Below are 25,624 nucleotides of genomic sequence, written 5' to 3' on the forward strand. Positions count from 1 at the left end.
ATTATGGCTCATGGACTGCAGGTAAGAAAGTTTCATGCACTCCTGTTGGTTATTTGACTATTTGTCTGAATGCAGCACTGGGTGTGGGGAAAAGGCCAGCTTCAGCAAAAATAGCAGGACATTAGAAACAGTGACTAAAAAAAAAAGGCCTTGTTTCTAATATTCTCTCAGAAGAAAAACTGGGCTTCAGAACAGAGGAGTCATAAATATGTTTTTTCACAAACTTCTGACATTATTTATTTGACTTTAATACACCTACATTCAAATTGTTTCCCTCTGTGCTGACAAAACAATTATTTATTATTTTATTTATGTAAAACTGCCTTTAGTGAAATCAGTTGGTTTTTTTTTCTCCTTAAAATCAGAAACCTACATTAGTAAATGAACAACAGATGAAACTGAATCTAAACTAAACAAATAATTCCTCAGTTTATAAGCTTATGATTTAAAAATGTAACGACTTTGTGTGATAGATTTAGTAGTTTGCTTTATTATAATGGGATGCTGCTGTATTATTTAGCATTTGCCACAATACAATTGCTTTTATGAGCCTGTAAGGTATATGCAGCATGTTGCTATGGTGATGTAGTGCTCAAAATGATGCAATCCTTAAGGTTCTCATCATGAACCTTTCAGCAGGCCTTACAAACTGCTTCACACATAGCAACAAACAAGGTATTAATGTAACAGACACTGTTAGCACAAAATAGTGTCAATAAGCATAGTTGTTAACCAAATAAACGGCACTAAACTGCACTGTTGGAGCATCTGTAAGCAGTAATCACTATGCACACCTCCATGCTACAAGATTAGCTTTATTCAATAGTTACATTAGGATGGACAAAGCTCATCCCTCATTTGAGCTGGAACAGTTGTGATGCCTCTCACCAAATGCAGCAGGAAGCTAAATTCATTTGCAACAAGGCTGAACTTTAGCTGTGTGGGTGAAAGACTAATTTATAACTGCAAGAGAAAACTGTAAGGCTGAAGTCCATAAAATATGGCAATCAGCATTGTGACTGCGCAAATGAAAACCTGCTCAACTTGCAGGTAGCACGTTCATTGCATTTCAACTGTAATAATGAAGAATGCAACAGAGGTGAGGATGTTGGGGAAAAAAACACACAAACCCCAAATCCACCCTACAGCACTTTTAAAACTGCTTATCATTTCAGTGAGTATCCCTAAAGCTGCTTTTTCTGTACCTCAAATGAAACGATACTTATGTGTTCCAACAGTCTCAGATAAAGTCATTTAACTTTGACTAATGCTTCTAATTATGTCCTACCATCACTGCTTCTTGTTGAGAGTCCCATATCCCATACTTGTATTCTGTCTGCAACCACTAGCAACCTCACACAGGCAGAAATCAGCCCATTTCAAGCTGGCCAAATGGGTTAATGTAACGCTCAAGACATTAACAACCAATTCTGCTCTGCATTAAAGCTTGCTCATACACACCTGATGCTCACGTCTGGCCTGATCTACAGCTGGTATGACTGTGACTGCCAGAATCCTTTCCAAGACACATAAGGCATAAACAAGCTTAATTTAAAAACAATCTTTCACCCAAGCTTTCCTTTGCTGACTTTAGCCATGAAGGAAATAGCAACTGAATCAGGCAAAAGAGTGCTGCTGACAGTCTAAACAGTGATCAACTGCATGGCTATTCTCAAAGTCTAGCTTGGAAGATCAAGGCACACCAATTTTGAGTACTTAGAGTAGGCTGAGAATTTCTATTCTATTGACTGAGGCAAAGTAGTTATCTATTCCATTCACATCTCAGATCAACACACTAGCTCCTGAACTATCAAACAGATTGTGAATTGTTCTCTCAGAACATTCAAAAACTCTCATATATTTTCATTTTGACACATTATTGAGATAGCTGGGAGGGGAGTCTTTCTCCACATTATCAGAGATTGGAAGACTTTTTTTTTTCCCCTATATAGCTCTGTTTTTATTCTTAGAACTATTCCTCTTTCCTTTGCAGATAAGAGATGAAGAAAGTGGCTATAACAAAAATCTCTTCTGCATTCCTAAGCATTATGAAGAAGATTTAGAAAGAATCTTCATTCCTCATGGACTCATCCTGGACAGGTACAAGGGTAAACAACAAAGAATAGTGATAGTAATGCCAGCGATTCATTTATCTGCAAATGAAAAGGCTGAGGCCCTACCCACCATAGCCTATGAGAAACATGGAAAACTCTGCAACAGTAACTCTTGTGCTCTGGAGTTTAATGCAAGTGGAGTTTTATGGAGGGGATTCCTCTACACCCCCAGTGATGTTTCTATCCTATCTCAAATATCTTTACACTCTCCTATCCTATATTTTCCAGTATATGCATTAAATCAACAGTATGTTAAGTGTGGTAGGCACAATCCTCTGAACTGTAAATAGATAACCAACTTTCCTATGTCACAGAGGTCACAACATGCCTGAACTATAAAAACCTAACAGCAAGATCAGAATTGCAACTTGGACATTGCTTAACACATGGACAAATAAATATGATATACAAAAGTCTTTACAATAGATGTTTTTTCCTTTAACTTCCAGGACAGAACGTTTGGCTAGAGATATCATGCAAGATATGGGAAGCCATCATATTGTTGCACTCTGTGTCCTTAAAGGAGGATATAAATTCTTTGCTGATTTGCTGGACCATATAAAAGCACTGAATCAAAATGGTGATAAATCTGTGCCTATTACTGTGGATTTTGTTAGAATAAAAAGCCACTGCGTAAGCAACTTCTTTCTCTTTGGAAAACTGACTCTCCCACAGACCAACATTCTGAACACTGGTAGTTTACATGAAAACTCCTCAAGATTTGAGTTTATACATACACCCTGTTCAAAGAAACTCAGTTTATTGCATACTGAAAGCAACTGATTTATAGATCTGCCTCAACACCCAGATGGGGGTTGTATATTCAGAGGAATAAACACAGAGCAAAACACTTAATGTGACAAAACCAGGGTCAGGTCCTTCTCTCCTGCCCAAAAGTTTCCATACAGGTTCTATTCTGTTGTTACCACGGCACTCTTTGGTGGAATGGAGTTTGGATAGGAGCTTGGTATCAGAAACTTGCTTCCTGTAGATAACATTGGAGAGACTTGTTTTGACAACCTGTGCACTGCAGAACAGGTATCTTCAGTATAAACCACTCATAGCTGGCCTGAGCCAACTACTGCAAAGCAATGATTTCTGCTATTTCTTTCTGATCTATCTTCTCCCCTCTTTGAAGCTTAGAGCTCTGTCCACCAATAAAAATTTACCCCATGCAAAATACAACCACTTATAATATCCTATCTTTTTTTTCAAGGAGTTCTAAAATGAATCGGTGGTAACTGTAACTATATGGATGTATTCTAGTTCCATACAAACATTTGTCCACACTGATACTTCAGTCATCTTGCTCTCAGTTGCTCAATTTTATTGAAGGAGTGCTGTGTAAAGTTGCAGGCTGACATTTAAGAGGCAAAAAGCAAGAGTAGTACACCATTTGTGCAGATATAAGATGACACTTTAGAGCACTTCATGTGACTTCCCTCTCCTCTTTCTCCTTCCAGAATGATTCATCTGCAGAAAAATTCAGTATTGTTGTCGAGGAACTGTCTACACTAAATGGGAAGGTATGAATCAGCATCCTCAGCTTTTATGGGTAAAGAGTAGTTCTTGTGTACCTTCCAGGAAGTCCATCTTTATTAAGGTTATGATACTATATACTTCCAGCCACTTAACATTGGTTTAAAATGCCATGCTTTGAAACAGTGAGTAATTCCCACTTACCTCAGTGAAAAAATAATGAAGTCAGGACTGAATATTTCCAAAGATCCTACTCCATAGTTTATCCAGTATGTTCCAGAAATGAACCATCTTAAACAGGCTTCATCCAGTATGGTTCTAGAACACCATTCCTACACATACAATTATAGAAACCTGACATAGGTGGCTTCCTCTCAGTATTTTATGCTTTCATGAAATACTATACAAAGACTTTTTAGAAGGCAGTAAAACAGCCTAAGTAGCTGGTGACAAGCTCCTCTGAAAATCAATTGCAACTTGTAACTGAAGTCTGCAGTGCAAACTTTGCCTAGCTGTGTAATTCACTGATCGCTGCCATGTAAATATTTTCTTTTCTTTCTCTCCCTACATGACCTTTTCCAGAATGTGCTAGTAGTAGAGGTAAGTAAAGACTGGAATGTGTGTGAGGGAATGGCATGGACTTTTTTCTCCTCACTCTGCAAGTTAATATCTATTGCACATAAACCAACAATTAATTACGTTACTGTGATGCCAGGCTTGCTGACTGTTGTTTGTGTTTTAAATTAATCCTCTGACAGTCTGTTTTTTCTTTCAGACTCAGAGGACAACCATTTTTTTATCTCTTTCAGGACGTTATTGAGACTGGTAGAACAATGAAAGCACTACTTTCAAAACTAAAAGACAATGAACCAAAGATGGTAAAAGTTGTGAGGTATAATGATGTGGCCACTTATTAATGCACTGTAATGAGAAGATAGAGCAAAGTCATTTACGTGAACAGTGTGTGTTGATGGGGGTTTGCTTTGGTTTGAATTATAGGGAAAGAGGAAGTAAAATCTTATCTAGCTGGTGAAAAACTAAGTCTTCATTAAACTGGGAAATTTACATATGCACTAGCACTTTCATTGTTAAAAACGAGTGAAGTAACTTTCCTGGCTCTCTTTGCATCTCCCATGGAGCCTGACGGATTCCCCATTTCCCACCTCCTTATCGTCTGAAGGAAATTTAGTCCTTTCCATAGGCATAATAACATCTCTTCAGTTGCCTCTCAATATTAGAATGACAACACCCAGAACTTTTCTTAATATCCTCAGTCATACAGATTTTCAGAATCCAAGAATTTGTCAGCACTTGTGAGATGACTTCAAGTGCCATTTTAGATCTCTACAAGGATTTTTGTTTTAATATCCCTGTCTCTGTCAAGTCACCACAATGCTTTGAAAAAAAACACTTTCTGGTTTGTGTACCAGTTATGCTCCTCCTAGTGAGGAGGTTCTCAGTTTCTTCAGAAGTGCACAGGAAAAGCAAGAATGGATATAACTTCGTGGAAGAAATCATAGTGATATTGTGCAGCTTGTCCTCTTCTCTCTCCCTGCTAGAATCTTTACAAGACACTTGAACTTGCTTACCAGCCTGTGCCAATACATTGTTACATGAAAATGTAATGGTTTGGGATACAGAACTGAAGTGAACTAGATGTAGGGAAGAGGTGGAGAGAAGTGGAGGATACTGCTTAGAGCAAGATGTACTTCAAGAAACATAACCTTCTCTGCTCTGCCTTACAGCCTGCTCGTCAAAAGGACAAGTCAAAACCCTGGTTACAGACCAGACTGTAAGTACTGTAGCTTTCTGGTTGTCCAAATTACAATCTCACTATTTCACTTCACACAGTAAGCTGGACAACTGGCATCTAAGTTGTCAAACTTGAAAGGCCAAGAGAAATGGAGAAAAAAAACACATAAAAATTTGGAAACTAACAACCAGCTATCCTATGCTGAAACTTCATGACCACCTTTTTTCTCCCCCCTCTCTGGTTGGTCTGAGTCCAGGTGTGAATATTCATTATTAATGAATAATGAGTATTAAACTTGCCTTGCTCTCAGACTGAAAATTGCTACTGAGTTGCAGTGCATCTCCCCTTTACTCATGTAAAATCTCCCTCCTTGTGTCTCTCTCCTGGGACTACTTTGTAAGCAGATTTTACATAGTTATTTTGTTCTTAAAACACAATCTTTTAATATTTTAATTGTATTATTAATTGATGGGGATGGTACAGATTGTAACTTTTCTCATTATTTATAGATGTGATGCTTAAAGCACAATAACATACCTTGGAAAGCAAGATGCATTTTTATGTATTAAATAGCTGTAGCATACGTTGAATACAAACTGTGCTTAAAAGCTATTGACATCAACCCAAGTTTAAAAAGAACTGTATTTTGTTACAGATATAGGCTTTGAAATTCCAGATAAATTTGTTGTTGGCTATGCTCTGGATTATAATGAATACTTCAGAGACCTAAATGTAAGTATCATGACTGCTACTACAGGTAACTGGTACTAGAAGTTTCTCAACAATGAATAAAACTTATAATCTGGCTAAAAACTTCCATTAAAAGGACAAAAACATTACTACAAATGTGTCAAGTTGGAAATCCAGTCTAAACACTTATGAATTTATGCATAATAATTTATACATAAGAATGCATAAAAAACAGACCCTAGGCTGGATCAGGAGATGTGTGGCCAGCAGGTCAAGGGAGGTGATTCTCCCTCTCTACTCCACTCTGGTGAGACCCCACCTGGAGTACTGCATCCAGTTCTGGAGGCATTATTACAAGAGCAATGTGGATGTGCTGCAGCGTGTCCAAAGAAGCGCCACAAGGATGATCAGAGGGCTGGAGCACCTCTCCTATGAGGACAGACTGAAAGAGTTGGGGCTGTTCAGTCTGGAGAAGAGGAGGCTCCCAGGTGACCTTCTTGTGGCCTTCCAGTATCTGAAGGGAGCCTATCAAAAAGCTGGGGAGGGACTATTTAGGCTATCAGGGAGTAATAGGACTAGGGGGAATGGAACAAAACTGGAGGTGAGGAGATTCAGACTGGCCACGAGGAGGAAATTGTTCAGCATGAGAGCAGTGAAAGCCTGGAATGGGCTGCCCAGGGAGGGGGTTGAGGCCCCATCCCTGGAGGTGTTTAAGTCCAGGCTGGATGAGGCTCTGGCCAGCCTGATCTAGGGAAGAGTGTCCCTGCCCATGATCTTCCAACCCTGATTCTATGATTCTATGAATTTGTTTATGCCTTGCCTTTGGTATGAATCTGCCCCACCACATTAAGAATCCTCCAGGATGGCTGGCAGCACACCATGTGCCAGCTCCATCTGAAAAGGAACTTTTAATTTAGCTCAATTTCATACTTGACTTAGTAAAATTCTGTGTTGTCCTTTTCTAGCCATATCATTAAAAAAGTTACACTGTGTAATATGTCCATCAAGATACTCTTTTCTTTGTCCATTATGTCCTCCTTTCACTTGGAAAGTGCACAACTGATAGAAAGAGCTGATCTAGTTTTCAAAAGTACTTTCTTACATCTGATTAAGTGGAAAAGTTTTTCATTTTGAAGCCTTTAAAAACCAAAACAAAACAGCCTTTTAAGACATATAATGAATCTATGCTATTGCAGAGCACTGTGAAGAATAACTGAACATACCTGACCTCTTCAGAATATACAAACCTCAAAGTTATGGATGAGCTTGGATGCACTACTAACATCTCAATTTTACTGCAAGCAGTAAACTTGCCACTAAATTTGCAAAGTTTACTGTTCTGGTGTGCTGCTTTCCTTATGATGCCAAGGAATATGGCTGAAAATCACTCTTGCATTTTCTTTAAACACTGACTAAAGCTTTAATTTTTTATTTTTTTTTAGCACATCTGCATTCTGAAAGAAAAAGCCAAAGAGAAATACAGGATCTGATAACATCAGTCTTCTGGAACAATAGTTCAGTGGCATGTACAGCTGTGTGGATGATTAATAAGTAATTTACTAATTATGCTTTGAAGAGTGATGATTTTCTAAAGATATGATTTTACATATTTCGTTCCTATGATGCTTATGTAAAATAGCTTAAGGGTAAATGAGTTGTGCTCAAATTTTACTGAAACACAGACAGTACACTGGCCATCAAAAGGCCAACCCTGGAAGGCTGGACTAGATAACCCTTGAGGTCCCTTCCAGCCTAGTGTTGTAGGAACCTGTATTCCGAGGGCATCACACGGGATACAGCCAAGACAAGTACATGCATATCTAATTATGCCTGGGGTTTAATTTACTGCATGATGCAACATATTATGTATATTGTGTACAAACTGCACTGACTTTTACATGAGTTTGTGTGTGTAAACGTATGCACTTTGTTACAAATAAGGATTTAAGTACTCAAGGTTAATTAACTGTACAGAGTGCATATCACATGGAAAACGTACTTGGTTCTTTAGCTTAATGCAATGAAAAAGAAGTCAACATTACATTGAGATTAGTTCTTACATATTCCATGGAACATGGGCCATTTTATCTTGTTTTTCAAGGGATCATGTGTTGACTGTACCACTGTGGTGTTACTTGAGAAGCAGGTAACCCTGACTGCCACCTGTTAAGCCTGTGTAATAAACCATTAAGGCAGGAAATTCCACCTGCTGCTTGTGCGTCTATAACAAGAGATAGGAAGCTGAATTCTGCTGCCCAGAAAAAGCAGTCCTTCACATCTCATTCTCTTTTCTACCTGTACAAAGCCTTGGTTTGTTTTTTTGCCACTGCCAATTGAGAGTACCAGGAGCGGCATCAGTGTTCTACAGGGTCTGTTGCTGTCGTTTGCTTCCAAGAGTCCTGGCTCTGTGCAACGGTGCTATCCAGAGCTCCCTGAGAGACGGAGGCTGTAATCTGTGTATTATTACCCTTAAAGCAGGTAAGAACAGGCATACCCGTACTTGTACGAATGGACGCTTACCTAAGGCAAGGGGTAAGGCCGCAATGGAGCCCAGCGCCACCCACTCGCTGCCGCCGTCCTCGTCGCTCCGAGAGCTGGCCACAGACGCCGCTCGGCAGAGCACGATGCCAAGCCGCTCATCGGGTTTCTGCCTTTCTCAGCTGGAGCGAGAACTACAGGCAGCTAAGGCCACGCTTCTCCAGGCAAATGTGGCGCAGGACGAGTACCGTCGGGGCCGCGAAGCGCCCGCTCCGCCAGCCCACGCTCCGCCAGCCCTCACAGGCCAGGCCAGGCCACACCACACCCCAGCGCCGCGCGACGCCAGCCGGAGCGCGGGAAGCCCGCGCGCAGCCGCCGCCAGGTGGCCTCTGCCCGCAGCCCGCGAGAAGGCGGAGCGCGGCCGCCGCCCCGGGGCCTGCCCGCAGCCAATGGGAAGGCGGAGCGCGGCCGCCGCCAGGGGGGCTGCCCGCAGCCAATGGGAAGGCGGAGCGCGGCCGCCGCCAGGTGACCGGCCCGCAGCCAATGGGAAGGCGAAGCGCGGCCGCCTCGCGGGCTGATTGGAGGGACGGCGGGGAAGGGGAAGGCCGCTGTGGGGTCGGGGGTGTCAGAGATGGCGGCTGCGAGCCGGGAGAAGGAGCTGGAAAGGTATCAGCCGTCGCTGGCTCTTTCTCCGCTGCCCTGGGTGCTGTCTGCGGCAGCTGCGGGAGAACCCCGAAGGCGGGCGACAGAGAGGACAGGCCTTCCCTGGCCTACAGCGCCCCCTGGCTCCCGGGACGGGCAGCTGCCAGCTGGCCGAAAGCAGGCCCGGGCCGCGAGCGGAGCGGAGCGGCGCCTGCCGGCTCATGACGGCTGCCCGCGCCCATGAGGTCCGCGGAGTGCCGGGGCGCAGCCGGGAGGTGTCACGGGCTCGTTTCTCTTTGCTTCTAGAGAGAGGCTAAAGGAGACAGTTAGGCTCCGCCTGCAGGAGTTGGATGTTGGAGACAAGTTCTCCCACTTGCCGCTGCGTAAAGCCTCTGTGCTCCTGCCGCTGACGATCAGGGCGGGGAAGCTGCACTTACTGCTCACCGTCAGGTCGATGCAGGTAGGTGAGACGGAGCCCGCCGCTGCGCAGGCATGAGCTCTGAGCACAGAAGCAGCGACGAGGTGCGGTTCAGGGAAGTGCTCAGCGTGCGTTCAGCACAGGTACCAGCCCTGCCGCACGTTCTGGGGCCTGCTTGTCAATCTGCTGTCCAAGCAGCCTGCCGAAGGTCACAGGCAGACGTTCTTGTACACTAATAGTTTTAGTATTTGCACTCAAAAAAAAGGGCAGATGCTCAGAAAGCTGTGACAGTAAAAGACAAATTCCAGATCAGAAATGGAAACGTCGTTTGCTGTTACTTCAGTAAAACAATTGACAATGCAATGCAGCTTTCATTAATGGGAGTTTTCAGTCTACATTTCGTACTACTTCTCTCTCCCTTTTGTATATGAAAGGCAAACACCTAAGCCCCTGCAGAGCTCTTCTGCCAGCGTTTTGTTTTCACAACTATTGTTTTCAGTTCCTCTGCCTTCCCCCAATACACTACCTGTGTTCCGAAGTTATTTACTTTTCAGACGAAAACTTCCATTTTTGGGGGGTCTTCCTTAGAAATTTTAAGACCCTAGTAATTTGAGTTATTTAGCTGATAAATGGGCTTTTAACTGATCTTCAATGCACAAGCCTATTAAAGGCACATACTTAAATGTGCCTTTTAGAAGCTCTTACATTGAGTATTTTAAACTCACTCTTCAAAGTTGTCTGTCTAGATTCACCTGTTAGTTTCTTATCCAAGCCAGATGATGAAAAGTACACATTTTGGAAGTATTAAGACAGACTGTGTACTAGGAATTACACAATACTGCACATCTAATGTGTTTGTCTCTGATAGTGAAGATTTATGGATTATTTGGATGTAGACCCAACTTCCTGTGTAGCTCTTCAGAAGACACATTTCTTCTGATCTGCAGAAACCTCTTAGCACCATTTCCAGCTTCTGTGACTGGAAAGATAGATCAAATGAAGTCATTCTGCAATATGAACAAGTGTCTGTCTGGATCCAAGGAAAAATAAGAAACCTGTTCTATTTAACAGTAGTCTACTTCTTTAAATTCTAGCTGAGAAGATCCCCAGGGGAAGTGTGTTTTCCAGGAGGTAAAAGTGAAGCAGCTGATAAAGATGAAATTGATACAGCTCTCCGAGAAGCTCAAGAAGAAGTGGGACTTGAGCCAGAGAAGGTAGAAGTCATCTGTAGGCTCGTGCCTGGAATTGATAAAGTAAGGAATAAACTTAGCAGTATATTGTTAGAAAATAAGGTTGGGTTATTTTCTTTTGTAAGAATGATAATGATCTTTTCAAACCTGTAACTAACCACTGTTTTGTAAAGTGTATAGAGCCTGTGCCACAAGCAGAGCAAAGGGAAGAGATTCTTGGACTGTATTTGCCATTTGTGAGACCACATTTGGTGCAGTGTGTCCATTTATAGACATACTGGAGTTCCAGAAAGACTGGTAAAGTGGCAAGAGCTGAACAGAGAGACACAAACTCAGTAAGAGGGTGGGAGCGCATGGATTATGAGGGGAGGCTTGGAGAAGTGGATTTGCTCAGCTTGAAGAAGAGAAAGCAGGGGATCTGGCTGCTATCTTCAGGTACCTTCTAGGTGGTTATTTGACTCTTCTGGAGACAATGGACACAAGTAGCAATAAGTGGAATTTTAGTGAGAGGCAAGGAAAATACTCTTTACCATGAGGTTAGTTAAACACTGGAAGAGATTTTACTGACAGGCTGTGTAGTCTCCACCCTTGGAGATATGCAAAACCTTTTCAGTCAAGGCTCTTAGCAGCCTGATGCAAGCTTGGAAGTAGTCTCACTCAATATATTGCTCAACGAAGAGTTAGTTCAGGCAGAAAAAGATCTCTTGAAGTTATGTGGACTGTGATTGTTTGGAACTCTAACAAAGCAGCTTACCTTATGGAGATGTCCTTGGAGTCTAAGTCACTGTAACCTGCTGTCAATTTCAATATTCAGTGTTAAATAAGGTAAGTTTTCCCTTGGTACAAAGAGGTTGCTCTATCCAAAGACTTGATTTGTGTTCTCCAGGTAACAGCTTTCCTTTATTATAGTAATAGTGCTTGCTGTTTGGTTTTGTATCTGTTGGCCTCTTGCTGCTAGCAATATCCTTCTCCCATTAAAAAAACAAAAGAACTGGTTGTAAAATAGTATTGCAAAATACTTTAACTTCTTACAAGATCATTTCTGCACACATAACATTGAAGCCACATAGCTCAGAGGCTGTGTGTGAAAATTGCCAGCTTAATGTTCATAACTTTTCAGTGTTTTGCAGCATATTGCTTCAGTAAATAGGAAAAATTATGTGGGTTTAGACCACAAAAATTCTACTTTGTCTTCTCTACATATATTCCAAGTTACTCTAACTTGGATGTAGTCTCTCTAGACTTGCATCCCAGGGGAAAACCATTGAGATTTGCTGTCACTGCTTTCTATTGAGCAGCACTGCTTGGTTGGTATAAGTAGAACCAGCCCTATATCCTAAAGGATATCCTAAACTCTCCTCTTTATGCAAGCTACTATTTAAATAGATTTTGCTTCCCTATAGAAGTGATTATATCTAAAATAAAAGTAGCCATAACTGAGCAGTTCAAGAAAATGCTCTATGATTATACAAGATGAACAGAATATAGAAAAAACACATTTAACAAATATTAAAAAAAAAAGTCTATTAAAATTATTTAAAATCAAATATAAATTTAGAGGGATTAAATTGCATGACAGTTAAGAAGATTTCATAGGTGTCTTGTACTCAGTTTGTAATATCCAAAATGGTTTTAAAATGAAGAACATTCTTGTTACAAACTTAGCATTTGGGTCGATTGTTTTTTTTGTTTTGCTTTCCTTTTTTCTTCCAGATGAATCACTTGGTAACACCAGTTGTAGGGTTTATAGAGCATACATTCCAGGCCACTCCTAATCCAGATGAAGTGAGTGATGTTTTTGTCGTGCCGCTGGAGTACTTCATCGAGCCCTTAAATCACAAGACCTTGCCTTATAAAAGCTCATCTGGTTCCTTAGGTTGGATGCACTGCTTTATGTATGAGGACCAGGAACATAAAAGGTCATACAAGATATGGGGACTCACTGCACACTTTGCTGTATTTCTTGCTCTTGTAATTTTTGGAAAGAGACCTACTTTTGAAGTTGATTATGATCTTGACAACTTAATTTCATCTGCTGAGAAGAACTTCATGAATTTATATGCATCCTTATCTGAAAGAAAGAAAAGTAATCTATGACAACCTGGTCTGGCAATAAATTTATATTGAAGGAGGAAAGTGTTTTGTGTATCCCCTTTGATCTTATCATTTGTTTGGGTTTTGCACTTGAATTTCTTCTCAGTTGGGAACTCACTAAAGTTTGTTTTTTAAATAATATTTTTAAGTTGACCTGCCCTAACTAGAGTCATAAAAATTCTAATCTGTTTGCCAAAAGCACGTGGTACTTTTGATGGACTTTAATGGATAGCTTTGGAGGGTCTGTTTCAGTTTCTGCCTTTGTTCTATGTGATCTAAGACACTTTGGTGGTTTACCTTCTGTATAATGAGATCATACTATTTTATCTACTGTTTATGTTTGAATTGGAAGATAAAATCTTCGGGGGTCTGTCACTGTGTGGCATACTAGATACAGATGGCAATGCATATGGTCTTGGCAGTATCCTGAAGCACTTCAGAAATGCACAATAAAAGTACAAAAGGTGGTGAGTGCCTTTGCAGTCTTGTTCTTGTTTTGTGTTTGTTGGGCTTGTGGAGGGCAGAGGGAGGTTTAATGATTTTTGTTACTCTTGCTCAGTTTAGCATTTCTCACAAGGGTATTGTGTAGGCTCTAGAAAGCTCAGTATACAAGTAATAGTAATGGACTTTGATCCTCAGCATCCATTTGGCGCTGCTCGTTCAGCAAGCAGAGGGAGAACAGAAAAGTGGAGTATTCCTGAGGCCTAAAAGAGCACATCTCTGAACAACTGTGGTTGAGCAGAAGTCAGACTTGAACATTTGTCTTGTCTTTTTTTTTTTCACATGTTTGTCAGACATTTCCATTTTCCTGTTGTCTTCAACTCTGATGACTATGTTGCCTCTTTCATTTACACCTTGCAGCAAGCACACTCACTTCTGCAGAATCCCTTTGGTAATTGCCATTTTGGCAATCAACTACACAGTACTGTGTGTGGTTTTCTAACCAGCTGTGTAACACACTACTTCCAGTTTCCTACAGACCAGTGCTTGTTGGGCTTCACACAGGAACATGAGGCAGGGCTTTATCCAAAATTTGAGGATTTCCATTTTTCCCTATATACCAAGGTTGTCTCCTGCCCCACAAGGGAAGTAAACACATCATCAAAAATGGGTCATAGGAAAAGATAATGGCTGCTACTTATGCCCTTGGTAATTGATGTAGGTAAAGGGTTTGTAACAGGAATTGGAACAACTTGTATGAGGTCTCCAGTCTCTTCACAAATTACTGCTTGCCTTTTCCCAGCCTCTGTCAGGGAAGAAGATGGTAAAGTTCCCCAAGTTTCACAGATAATTGTGAATAACATTGAGCTTGATTCTTAGGAGAACGGCTGTCACTTTGGGACATCTCACGAGATTCAACCAGCTTGAAGCATTTAGCACATCTAAACACCATCAAACCCTTCATGTGCCTATAGTAGCTCTTTTGGTGCCTCTGTTAATTAGATTTGATATCAATGGAGTTTTTAAGTGGAAAGAAAAAAGACTTTTTTTTTTCCTTTTTGGCTAAGATGAACCCTTGGAGCAGCAGTAGCCAGATTTCTAAAGAACAGCTTTCTTTTTCATTATTAAGCACTTGTGAAATTGTTACTACAGTTTTAAAAGCATCATTTTCAACTCCTGATCATATTCATATCCTCAGTGATTTCTTTCAATGCTAACAGATGCAAGAAAAGTAACTAATTAAAATAAGAACATTTTTAATTTGAGCAAAGTAATTAGACCTTTGATTGGTAAACAAAACAGGTACTAAGAGACATAATTGCTAACTTACCATCCTCCTCTGTTCCCAGCAGACTTTCTTCTTTATCTCCTGACTGGATCTGGAACAGAAATTGTACAAAGTGAAACCTTTAGTTTGTTTTAATTTCTCTTTCTTAAACATTGTGTGTAACTGTAAGGACAGCAACAGTTATGGCTGTTGTTCCTCTTAGTAAATGCAAATCTTGGTGATTGTTAATTAAATCACCCATTTGAACTGCTGGAGATCCAAAATTTACAGAGGTCCAACCACTGATTCCTTACTGATCTGCAGTAAAACCACTGGAGTTTCATGCTTCCTATCATGCATCCTACTGACATTAGTTTTGAAATTTGGGAAGTATGTTCTTAACTCAGAACATTCATTAATTAGGTATCATCTGGGATTTAAGTGCCTAAAAGAAATCCTTTGAGCACAAAAAGGGTAGAAGGAAATTTAACTCCTTGCTACTAAAACTGCAGTTCTGCAAGTCTCATACTTACTAATGGGACATTGCTTCTTTGGGAAGTATTTGGATAAAACTCTTCCATGGTTCTTGAGGCAAGAAGTAACACATGACTTCTTACCCTTAAGTCTGAAACTAACACTAATCCTACCCTAACCTTAACTCTGTTTTCTGTTCAGTTTGACACTGCAGTGTTAAACTGTCTCTGTTCCTTTACAGATCTGTCTTTAAAGTCATGTAACAAAGCATTTACCAAGACCTGTGTGTCCCAACGTTCACTTTTACTGGCCCTCTGTTACAGCTGAATACTATAAAAATAGATTTGTATGCACTTTTATTTTGAAGGTGGACTTCAAAGGACTCCTTTACTAACTGCAAATGCATTTATGTCTCGGTTAACTGTTGTATGCTAATATATAGATACAGATAGATATAGATTGATACAGATACATGTATATAATGGGTGTGTATAGATGTAAATTCATATTGCATGTAGATACTTACTTTTTTCACTTTTTAATTTAAAAATATAAATCACCAGGGCCATTGTTCAGTTGAGAAAAGGTATTAAAAGTACATTCCAGATCACGTTCCCTAACTGTGAGATAAGTAAGACTAACATGACAGTAAAATGAATGCAAAGGCTTGTATCAGAACAAGAAAATTACTGATACGATACAAAATGAACTAAAAATAAGTGGCATATAGTTTAATGTGAGTTGTTAGTCATTCTTTTAGTTAATGTGCTGTGATTCAGCATCTAACAGTTCTATATTTTTTGAGTGTTCAGGCTTTTGGTATTTAACATTCATGTGAACATTCACCTTTTTATATATATATATATGTGATATGTAAATCTGTATTTAACAATTCTGACCATACTTTGTAACTACTTTGAAGAGGATATACTCTATATACACTAGCTTAAAGCACTTCTGTAGAGGGTTAAAAAACAGACAAGCTGCATTTGATGTCACTAAGTTCCATGTATGCTGCTCAGTTAAAATGCAGGCCACTTCTGCATAGCTCGAGTCCATGCAGAGTTAAAGCAGTTATAGTTAGAAGAGAATGTAAATATTCAAGAAAGGAGATTATTTCTATTCAGCCTATGGCTCAGTCATCTATATATAAAACCAACAATCCAGAGGTGGTTTTGTCTTTCAAGGCAGACCTCCCGTGAGTGCTTGCATGTCAATGTGTGTGTGATGTACCTACAGCCATTCTGTTTCTTCAGGAGGTTGCCATAGCAATGCAGTTTTCATAACACTACGTGCTAAACTATCTCCAGTTAATAAAACCTCAAAACTTAGAGTAAAAAGGTCATTAAGTAACCCATCTGTCCCTCTAACCCTATCTTTTCCCAAAATGTAATCTAAGAAATAAGGACCTGTTTCTGATTCCTTGCAGAAGCCTTAATTCTGTAGTCAGAATGCTCACTTCATGTATGGGGGTCTGAGTTTCAACATCAGTTTCTTTTTGCTTTATGATGTTAATTAATGTGTGATGGCCTGTTACACAGTGCTTCAAATTTAGAGTGGATTTTGTTTGTTTTTCAAAGTGGAAAGCATGTGTGCTAGGAAGGAAACCATCCAAGTAATAATGAAACATTGATGAATAATAATCATCCTCTTTGTCAGAATCTGCTGCAGGGGAAACATTGTTCACTGGCTAGCAACAGACTCATTAATTTGGGCACATTTACCTCTTCTCACCCTGAATTCTGTAATCCTTTAGACTGTCCAGTCATGACCATTTATTGACCTATGTCTGTCTTGATCTCCACTCTAGTATAAAGTATGTTTGGACATATATTGTTTAAAGATTCTCCCCTACAATTCATCCTGCAGCTGCTGCAGTGCCCGTCCGCTAGCACAGCTGCTTTAAGATGTTTGCATAGCTGTTCTTATTGGAGTGCTGGCATCCCCTTTTATGCTTATAGTAACATCCAGAGCTACTGGCAACAAACTGGAACTGTTGTTCTTCAGAGGAAAGCTGAATTTGTCTCTCAGGCCTGTGGTAGATCATAATGCTCTTCCAGAACCCCAATAAGAGCCAGATATCCAATTGTTGAAATTAATAATTGCAGGCAGAACTTGGTTCTGGTTGAAGGATTAAGGATATAGTGATGTAAATCTGTATTCAGATGCATTGGTAGAGAGAGACAAACACCTGTGAAAAAAGAGGGTGACAAAACAGGGTATTTAGATTATTTCACTGTTTTAGAGAAAATTAATGGAACTTTTCTTTTTCCTATAATTTAATTACTGCAAATCATTAGTTGGCATAAATCACAGGAATTTCATTGACCTTAGCACTGCTGAGCCAGAGAACATGCTCTGAAGCATCCCTAATTTAACAGGTAGTGTATATTACCTGAATTATATTTTACCTTGTATCTTTCAATTCACTAGTTCATTTAACATTTGCATAACAAGTGCTATCAAGAGTTCCCCTTAGTAACTGAGTACTTTTAAAGAAGCCAGATCTAGTTTAGAATACATTGTTAGTTGTCCTTAACATAGGAGAGCATAGTTCTAAATCTAGGACCAAGATCTTTTTAGGTCATCCACAGATTTGCTGATATTTATGGGAAACAAGCAGAATAAAACGGGATTGCTATAGTTCACTGCCAGATTTCATTGCTAAAACTGGAAATCAGGCAGAATGCATTATTTGGGCATTTCAGCTATTAACTGTCGCATTAGAAATACAGTAACTGATGAATTCATAGCACATGTAAACAGAGGCCCACCAGTGCTTGGAAAAAAGGGGGGGGGGGTGTGCTAACAGAAAGGAAATTGATGCTGTATGCCTTATGTATAGGGTTAACACTCCTGGGGGAGTAACCCTGAACCTGACCCTAGGGGTCTTGGCCCCTCCCCAGGGGTGGGCCACACTCCAGGTGATGGTTAGCCCACTCCCCCCACTTCCTGTGGTATAAAAGACAGAGGAGTTTCCTGTCTCATCCTCTTTTCCTGCGTTCACTCTTGACCCACACACTCATACTGCATACCAGCACACCACATGGCAGAGACACCATCACATTACTCGGGTTGTATCCATCCCTTGTTGTATTTTGCTGTTTTTCCCTTCCTTATCCTTTGTAAACTTCCCTACCTCCAATACCTTTTCTAAGTTATTGTTAAACTTTTCCTTTTTAACTTCCAAATCGAGTGAGATTGATTTATTTGGGTGTCCCTACCTTTCTATCTCTCCCTGTCTTTTGGGAAAAAGGAGGGGGAAGAGGGGAGGGCACTCTATAAATTCTATAAATTGTCATTGGGTCTATTAAATTTATTAGAGTCTCTGGGAACCTGCATTTGAACCCAAGACACCTTACTTGGTGAAAAGAAAATATGCAGTGGCACAGTCATCTGGCTGAGAAGGGCTAAAAGGCAGCTCATCTGACTGAGACCTGTGTATACGTGAAAGCCTCTTAACCTGGACTTAAAGGCTTTGGAAAAAAAAGAGGGGGGGGGAAATATTTGAATGTAAAACCATAAAAGTTCTGCAACTGAGAAACAGAAGCTATCCGTTGAGGAGAAATAGAAAAGAGTTGCTCCGGCGGAGTTGTATCTCCCTTCTAAGGGGAAAAGACCAAAGAATTAGGAAGGTGCCTAACGTCAAGGAGTGCCTCAGGGGCGAGTTGGCCACAAGGGGGCGCCAACTCCGGGGCGCTGCAGCCTGGCGGCCAGCGCAGGCAGCCCTCGGGCAGCCGCAGGCTGGAACTGCTGTGTTCTATGGGGCAGCCAGAGCCGCGGCTGTCCGAAAGGCCGGCTTTACAGCCGTTTGCTTGCATATCTCTGCAGCACCGTGACTGGCCACGTAACACTTTCTGTTCGGATGGGTTTACTGAATCATTTTCCCGGAATGTGTCCTGCTGTGCTAGAAATGGCAATACTCTTTCAGTGCGTTCCGACTGACTGTACGTGAGTGGCTGAGCAACCTGAAGACACACTATAAGCCTGGATTCATGCTTTTCTTCCAGACTGAATGAACAGGAGATCTCAACTATCTCTAGCCTGCCTGCCGTGTTCACTCTGTCCTCTAGTCCGTGGCATGCCCATTTGTGAAGCCATGCAAACTGCTAAGTGGTGTTCTTAAGCCCTAAAAATGAACAAGAAAGAGTGCTCTGCTAGGAAAATTATTTCTCTCAAGTAGAAGGAAAAAAATCTTTTGGGTCTGAGAACTGCCTTCTGAATATATTCTTGTTATTTTAAATTACTAATTTTGATCGTCACAATTTGCTGTGATATTTGCTCTAGTTTTGACAAAAGGTAACTGATTAAAACACCAATTTATGCAGTACATAAAGCATTGCTCTGAATTTAAGGAGCATCAATGAAAATAAATGCTCCAGTGAAACTTTATCAGGTAGCATTCTTAGCCTCTTCCCAGATAGGGGCTGGTGTCTGATGTTGTTAATGTGCCTCATTAGGTAGATCCTTGGGACTTAACTGTCAGTAAGGAAGCTCTTCTGAGATCCTCAAAGTTTTATCTTTTCCATCTGATCTGGTTACTGAAGCTAAATTCATCACTTTAAGTTGTGAGAGTAATGTGAAGAAAAAGAAGTGAACTTAGAATTCAGAGACAAGCAGGGAGGGATGGAGGATGGTGAATGGGAACAAAATGGGGGGGGAGGGGAGGAAAGTCTCTTATTTGCCTGAACTATTGATCCTATTTATTAATACCTGCATTTGAGTACAGAGAACCTGCTTAAAATACAAACATCCTGCTGAACAAAAGCACGGGAAAACTCTGCTCCTGATGCTTGCTCATTAAGGAAGGTTAATTTCAGGAAGTGCCTGGCATCAGAGGAGATCCTCAGCCACATCCACAGGGGCTGAAATGCAGCTGTGTAGATTCTGTTGGCCATTTCATACTTTGCAACTGTGCAGCCTGCAGCCTGATTTCCGTAAATATTAAATATTTCATTTACTTATTAAACATTAAGGCTTATTAAGCAGAACAGACAGATGGTTCCCAATTTTGTGTGGTGGGCAGTCATATGGTTCCTGGAGATGGACTGTGGAGCTCAGGATATAAAGACATTTCAGTTACATTTAGGCACTGTGAGTCAGATCTGCAGCTGGTGGAAATTAGTGCAGTTCCAGAGACAGTGATGGTCCCTCTGCTGTGTGGAGTTGTCCATCAGGAAAGCAGGAATGGTAAATTCTAGCTTTAGCAGTACACAAAAATGCCCTTTTTTCAAATGCTTGAAGAAGTTTTCCATGGGACTAATCAGATAAATAGGACTGGACCTCTTACTGACTTGGTAATCTGAGTTCTCTCCTGGGTGCCTGTTGGCATCAGTTCCTTTATACTTGCACAGAAGTCAGCATCTTTCAGCCATCAGGCACTCAGTCCTGGGCTACCTTGCAAAGACAGACAAACCAGAGAGACACTGAATGCCTTCCCACCAGCCTGGGCAGCAAAATGAAAGCTTTTCTGAACTTCTCACAACATTTCTGAAATCTTTCACAATAATCATGGGTCTCCTCTGGACTGAATTCCTTCAGTTTGGCACTTTCTGTCTGCTTTCAAGTATATGTGCCTGAGAACAACAGGCTCTGAATCCTTAAGCTTCAAGCTTTCACAGTACAACGGGATGATGCACCTCAAAAGCAATCATCACATTTGTCTATTCTCCTAAGTGAGGGTTGTATCTTAAGTAAGTGCTGACTTAGTTCATCCATCATCCTCTGCTTGAATCTGACAGCCAGAAATATGATACTAAATGATATCTTCTGAGAATAAGTTTTATGTGGGGTTTGGGGGATGATCATAACAAAGGTTTTGAGGAAGGAGCTGGCATTTGCTTTCTTTTCAGAAAGCCACATCCAGTTGGCAGCTGTCACTAGTGGTGTTCCCCAAGGAACCAGTCCTGTTCAATATCTTTATTGATTATCTGAATGAGGGGATTGAGTCCAGCATCAGTAAGTTTGCAGATGACACCAAGCTAGGAGCAGGTGTTCATCTGTTGGAAGGTAGGAGAGCGCTGCAGAGGGACCTAAATAGGCTGGATGGGTGGGCAGAGGCCAGTGGGATGAGATTTAACATGGCCAAGTGCAGGGTTCTGCACTTTGGCCACAACAACCCCAAGCAGCACTACAGGCTGGGGACAAAGTGTCTGAGAGCAGCCAGGAGGAAAGGGAGCTGGGGATACTGGTAGATATTAGGCTGAGGATGAGGCAGCAGTGTGCCCATGTGGCCAAGAGAGCCAATGGCATCCTGGGCTGTATCAGGAACAGTGTGGCCAGTAGGACAAGGGAGGTTATTCTGCCCCTGTGCTCAACACTGCTCAGGCCACACCTTGAGTACTGTGTCCAGTTCTGGGCTCCTCAATTCAAGAGAGATGTTGAGGTGCTGGAACGTGTCCAGAGAAGGGCAACAAAGCTGGTGAGGGGCCTGGAACACAAACCCTATGAGGAGAGGCTGAGGGAGCTGGAGGTGTGCAGCCTGGAGAAGAGGAGGCTCAGGGCAGAGCTCATTGCTGTCTACAACTACCTGAAGGGAGGTTGCAGCCAGGTGGGGTTGGTCTCTTCTCCCAGGCAAGCAGCAACAGAACAAGGGGACACAGTCTCAAGTTGTGCCAGGAGAGGTATAGGCTGGATGTTAGGATGAAGTTCTTCACAGAGAGAGTGATTGGCATTGGAATGGGCTGCCCAGGGAGGTGGTGGAGTCACCATCCCTGGAGGTGTTCAAGAAAAGCCTGGATGAGGTACTTAGTGCCATGGTCGAGGTGACTGGCTAGGGCTGGGTGCTAGGTTGGCCTGGCTGATCTTGGAGGTCTCTTCCAACATGCTTGATTCTATGATTCTGTGATTCTTATCTATCTCTTTTTGAAGCAGGAAAAAATATTAAAGGTAGAATTCCTCAATTTTCCAATTTTTTAGAGAATTCCAATTGAAGTAAAGCCAGGTAAACTCACAGAACCAGGCTGCTTAAAACTTTACTAGTTGAGTCATTGGGGACTTCAGACCAAAATTTTTGAAAATCTATTTAAAAAAAAAAAAGGTGTTTAAATTTATGCATGAACTTATATCCCATTAGAAAAACACCAAAGTCAAGAAGGACAAAACCAAGAGGTTTCCAAAACAGGAGCCTATATTATGTTACTTAAAAATTGTTAAGGGTCACTATTGGATAAAATTCAGCCCAGTGTAAACTGTTCTGCATAAAATCCTGCAAACCAGACAAGGGTCATTTAAGCATCTTCTTAAAATTCACAGGTGGTTTCACTTTCCTGAGCTAAGCAGGACTTTGTCACATGTTTGATGCTTCTTTCAAAATCAAAACTCAGCCTGGGCACTAATAGGATGTGATAGGGATGAAGATAATAACAATGGGGCTAAGAGTTAAAGTCTTTGCTCTGCTAAGACTACAGGGTGTACTGTTGTGCCCTGTGTTGTTATTTCTGGTCCATCTTCCTCCTGGGCTCCTCTTATTGCTATTGTTATGTGCCTCTCAGCAATTCCTGACTGGTAAATATGGAGTATGTAAAAGATGGAACATGCAAACAGATGCTCTGGAACATGAAAGCATTCACTGGTGCTAGATGATTGCACAAGGACCTTGTCTGTTCTCTACATTGCATTTAGGGCCTCAACCTGCAGTAACCTCCACAACTTTCTAATAAGGAACCTTTCTTTTTTGTCTGTTCTTTTCCTTGGTGCTTTGTGTTTTGAGGGAGGTATTGAAACAGCTATTCCTTTATGAAGCAACATTATGTTCCTTTTGTAGTGGAGGCAATTAAAACTTATTTGTGACCTGAGCATTCACTTAGATATCATTATCCCAGAGCTAGCTCATAGGTCTTTGGTGTGTGGAGCTATTTGAGTAACTTAAGTTGCTATGTGACATATTTCTAAGAGAGCATGCATAAACCTGCTGATTTAAAGAACACCTCAGGCTGGCTGTCATATCTGATTGTGCTAGCCCTTTGTTTAAAAGCAGATTTTATTGGCAAGAAGGTAGTTTACTTTGTATTTATCCACAAACTGTCATTTTCCCTTTAATTATAGTAGAAGTAGAAGCCATTTCTGGGAAGGTGATCTAATCCACCAACCTGAAGGAGAGCATGGGGAGGAGTGGGAGGGAGGGAAAAATGACAGTGACTTGACCTGGATTTCTGCAGTGTCAGAAGCAGCTGCACTGCTGTAAGGATTCCAGTTGAGGTGCTCAGCAGAAGTGAGCAGTACTTCATGTACCTCATTTTCATCACTGTCTGCTTGTGAAGGGGGAAGGAGAGGCCAAGGGGTGGGGGGACAGGTTCATTTGCTCATATACCTCTGCATCATGCTTTGTGCAGAGGTACAGATGATGCAGAGGACATGAGCTGCTGCTGCATACAGATATGTTTATTTAGTTAATTGAGTCGTCATGACAACTACTTCATCTAAACTGCTACAGTGTATAGGTGACTCTACACAAACCATTATGCTCTCCAACAAAATTGGCAAACTCTCTTCAGCCTACTTAGAACTGGTGTTAAAGAATGCAGTTTTAATGGGGGGGAGGAAGACTAATTAAAAAAAGGACTTAGTTGTTAATAGCAGGTCATCACAGCTTAATTTTTGTGAGCTCAGCTTCAGGCTGGAAGCACTCTTCTGGCTCATCCAGAGGAGCTGGCATTTCATCTTGTAACCCACAAAAATATGAAACAATGGAGAGTTGTTCAGAACCTACAAAATAAGCCAATGAAGAATTCTAAGAGACTGATGATGCTCAGGAGAGCCTCTGAGTATACAATGGAGATGACTGACTGCTCAATCTTAAATGCACTGCAACCTGAAGAGAGAGCAGCTCAAATTTGAGTCAAGAAAATATTCTCACTTTTCATATGAAGTGAGTATGCTTCTAGTTACATGGAGCTAGGATTTGTTGTGATAATGCTTACCAGTGAGCAAAGTACAACTGGAATGTCCCTGTCCTAGCATAATCTGGCAAGTATTCACAGCTAGAAATCCTTGGCAGAACTGACATCTCTGCAGTTAAGCTAGAGAGCACACAAAAATGAGTGTTCGTGGGGGTGGTCCTCTTGTTAAGCCCAGAAGCAAAGTGACACAGTATGGCAGTGATTTTCACTTTAGGGTATCCTTGTCTTTGGGAGTGGACCTTACTGAAGTATTGATTGGTGGGATGTGTCTGCAAGGTAGAGGAAGAATTGCAGCATCAGACCCAGTCCTGGCTGAAGTGTGTCTTTTTAACTGCAGAGGTGGGGGAAATAACAACAGGAATCCCACACCTTGGCCTGTCTTCAGCTTGGCTCATAAGGTGACATACTTTATGGAAAAGGGTCTGTGAAACCTCATGGGAAATGAAAAGGTCTGGGAAAGAGATTATTGACTGAAAAATTATGGAAACTCTTCCTCTAAGTTCTTGTTGCAAGGACATGTATTTTCGTGTAGTTGACATTCAAGGGTGTTTTAAGCCCCAGCAGTTCCCTAGTATGTCTTGCAGAGTAGCCACAAACACAGCTGGGCCAGCCCAGCTGAGCAGGCAACACCCTGCAGCAGGTTGTGGGAATGAGCAATGAGTAGCTGAACAAGTGAGAATACCCTGAGCTGCTGGAAACCTTGCATTCATTCATAGCAGCTTGATTTATAGCTACTTAGTTAGTTCCTGACAGCTAATCCTCCATAACTCTTTGTGGACTAATAACGTGCACTTTTCCTACCCAGCTGTGAAGTACAATGTGTTGGGCTGTTTGAAAAAAAAGGTTTACCTCACAGATAGAGAGATCTATGGATGTGTAAAATCCATTGGAACAGCTCAGATGATGGGAAGTAACTTAGCAAGGCATGGTATCTCGATCATGGGCATGGATCAATAAGAGGAGGGCTGGAAGTTGTGACTTCGGGGCTGTTTTAAACTCCATCACTGATTAGCAGCATATGCACGTTGTGCAGGTTGTGATACAGGCATCATGAACACACTGGATGGTGCATTACAAGATTTACTACACAAGCACTTCCTCCTTAGATGGCACAATTCAAAGGAAAGAGCAATGACAAAGGGGAGCTGCTATCAGGATGTATCATTAAGCGCATCCTGTAATTCTGTCGAAGAGAACATATCTTCAGGATAAGGATGTGCTGCTATTAGGCTGCACTGACCCTCTCAGAAAGGTTTTTTCCTGATGAAGGAATTTCCTGTTCTCCATTCTGGCAAAGAAACCCAGCTCCTGGCTGAGGTGCTCAAGCAGAAAAATCAGAGCCTGGCAGGAACTCGTTCATTCTGGGGTCATTCTGTCTCCTGCGCTGCACAGCACTGCCTCTGCTATCAGCACGGACGTGTCTGTGTCTCAGCTTCCCAGTGACAGGCCTGTTCAGGGTTTTGCTAGGACAGGGGGCATTTTCTCACAGGTTCTTCCATTTCTGATGTTGTCCACCCGCAGCATGGGCTGTGATCACTGCAAATGTCCATCAGAATCTCTGCTAAATTCTTGGCAGCTCCTTCCAGGATCTGACAAGACTTAGCTCTGTATTTTTGTTTGAGGAGGACTCTGGTCACAAAAGCCACAGCTGCCTGGTCATCCAGGAAGCTTGCTGCTCAGGGTT

The 25,624-nt window shown here is 41.5% G+C and overlaps 3 protein-coding genes across 5 annotated transcripts in view; 2 read left to right on the forward strand and 1 right to left on the reverse strand.

Moving 5' to 3' along the window:
• The window catches only part of ADAMTS18 (ADAM metallopeptidase with thrombospondin type 1 motif 18), a 184,877-nt gene extending 176,007 nt beyond the window's left edge, over positions 1-8,870 (reverse strand). For both annotated transcript variants that reach the window (XM_064159946.1, XM_064159947.1), the window contains exon 1: positions 8,557-8,870. The gene's annotated coding sequence lies outside the window, so the exon portion shown is untranslated. The remainder of the gene's footprint in view (positions 1-8,556) is intronic.
• On the forward strand, positions 4-8,273 carry LOC135184318 (hypoxanthine-guanine phosphoribosyltransferase-like). The gene is made up of 9 exons (XM_064159950.1): positions 4-21; positions 1,994-2,100; positions 2,564-2,747; positions 3,578-3,640; positions 4,176-4,193; positions 4,403-4,485; positions 5,339-5,385; positions 6,002-6,078; positions 7,479-8,273. The coding sequence occupies exons 1-9, from the start codon at positions 4-6 to the stop codon at positions 7,524-7,526; spliced, it is 645 nt and encodes a 214-aa protein (XP_064016020.1). The 3' UTR covers positions 7,527-8,273.
• A 152-nt stretch (positions 8,871-9,022) lies between the features above and the next one.
• NUDT7 (nudix hydrolase 7) lies at positions 9,023-13,334 on the forward strand. Of its 2 annotated transcripts, XM_064159951.1 has the most exons (4): positions 9,079-9,180; positions 9,463-9,616; positions 10,669-10,827; positions 12,478-13,334. In XM_064159951.1, exons 1-4 carry the CDS (start codon positions 9,146-9,148, stop codon positions 12,859-12,861), a joined length of 732 nt encoding a protein of 243 aa, XP_064016021.1. In that variant the 5' UTR covers positions 9,079-9,145; the 3' UTR covers positions 12,862-13,334. The 2 variants fall into 2 exon arrangements, with proteins under 2 accessions (XP_064016022.1, XP_064016021.1); XM_064159952.1 differs by lacking the exon at positions 9,463-9,616 and having other exon boundaries at positions 9,023-9,180.
• The last annotated feature ends 12,290 nt before the right edge of the window (positions 13,335-25,624 follow it).

Source organism: Pogoniulus pusillus, chromosome 20, assembly GCF_015220805.1.
Source record: "Pogoniulus pusillus isolate bPogPus1 chromosome 20, bPogPus1.pri, whole genome shotgun sequence".
Classification (NCBI taxonomy): domain Eukaryota; kingdom Metazoa; phylum Chordata; class Aves; order Piciformes; family Lybiidae; genus Pogoniulus; species Pogoniulus pusillus.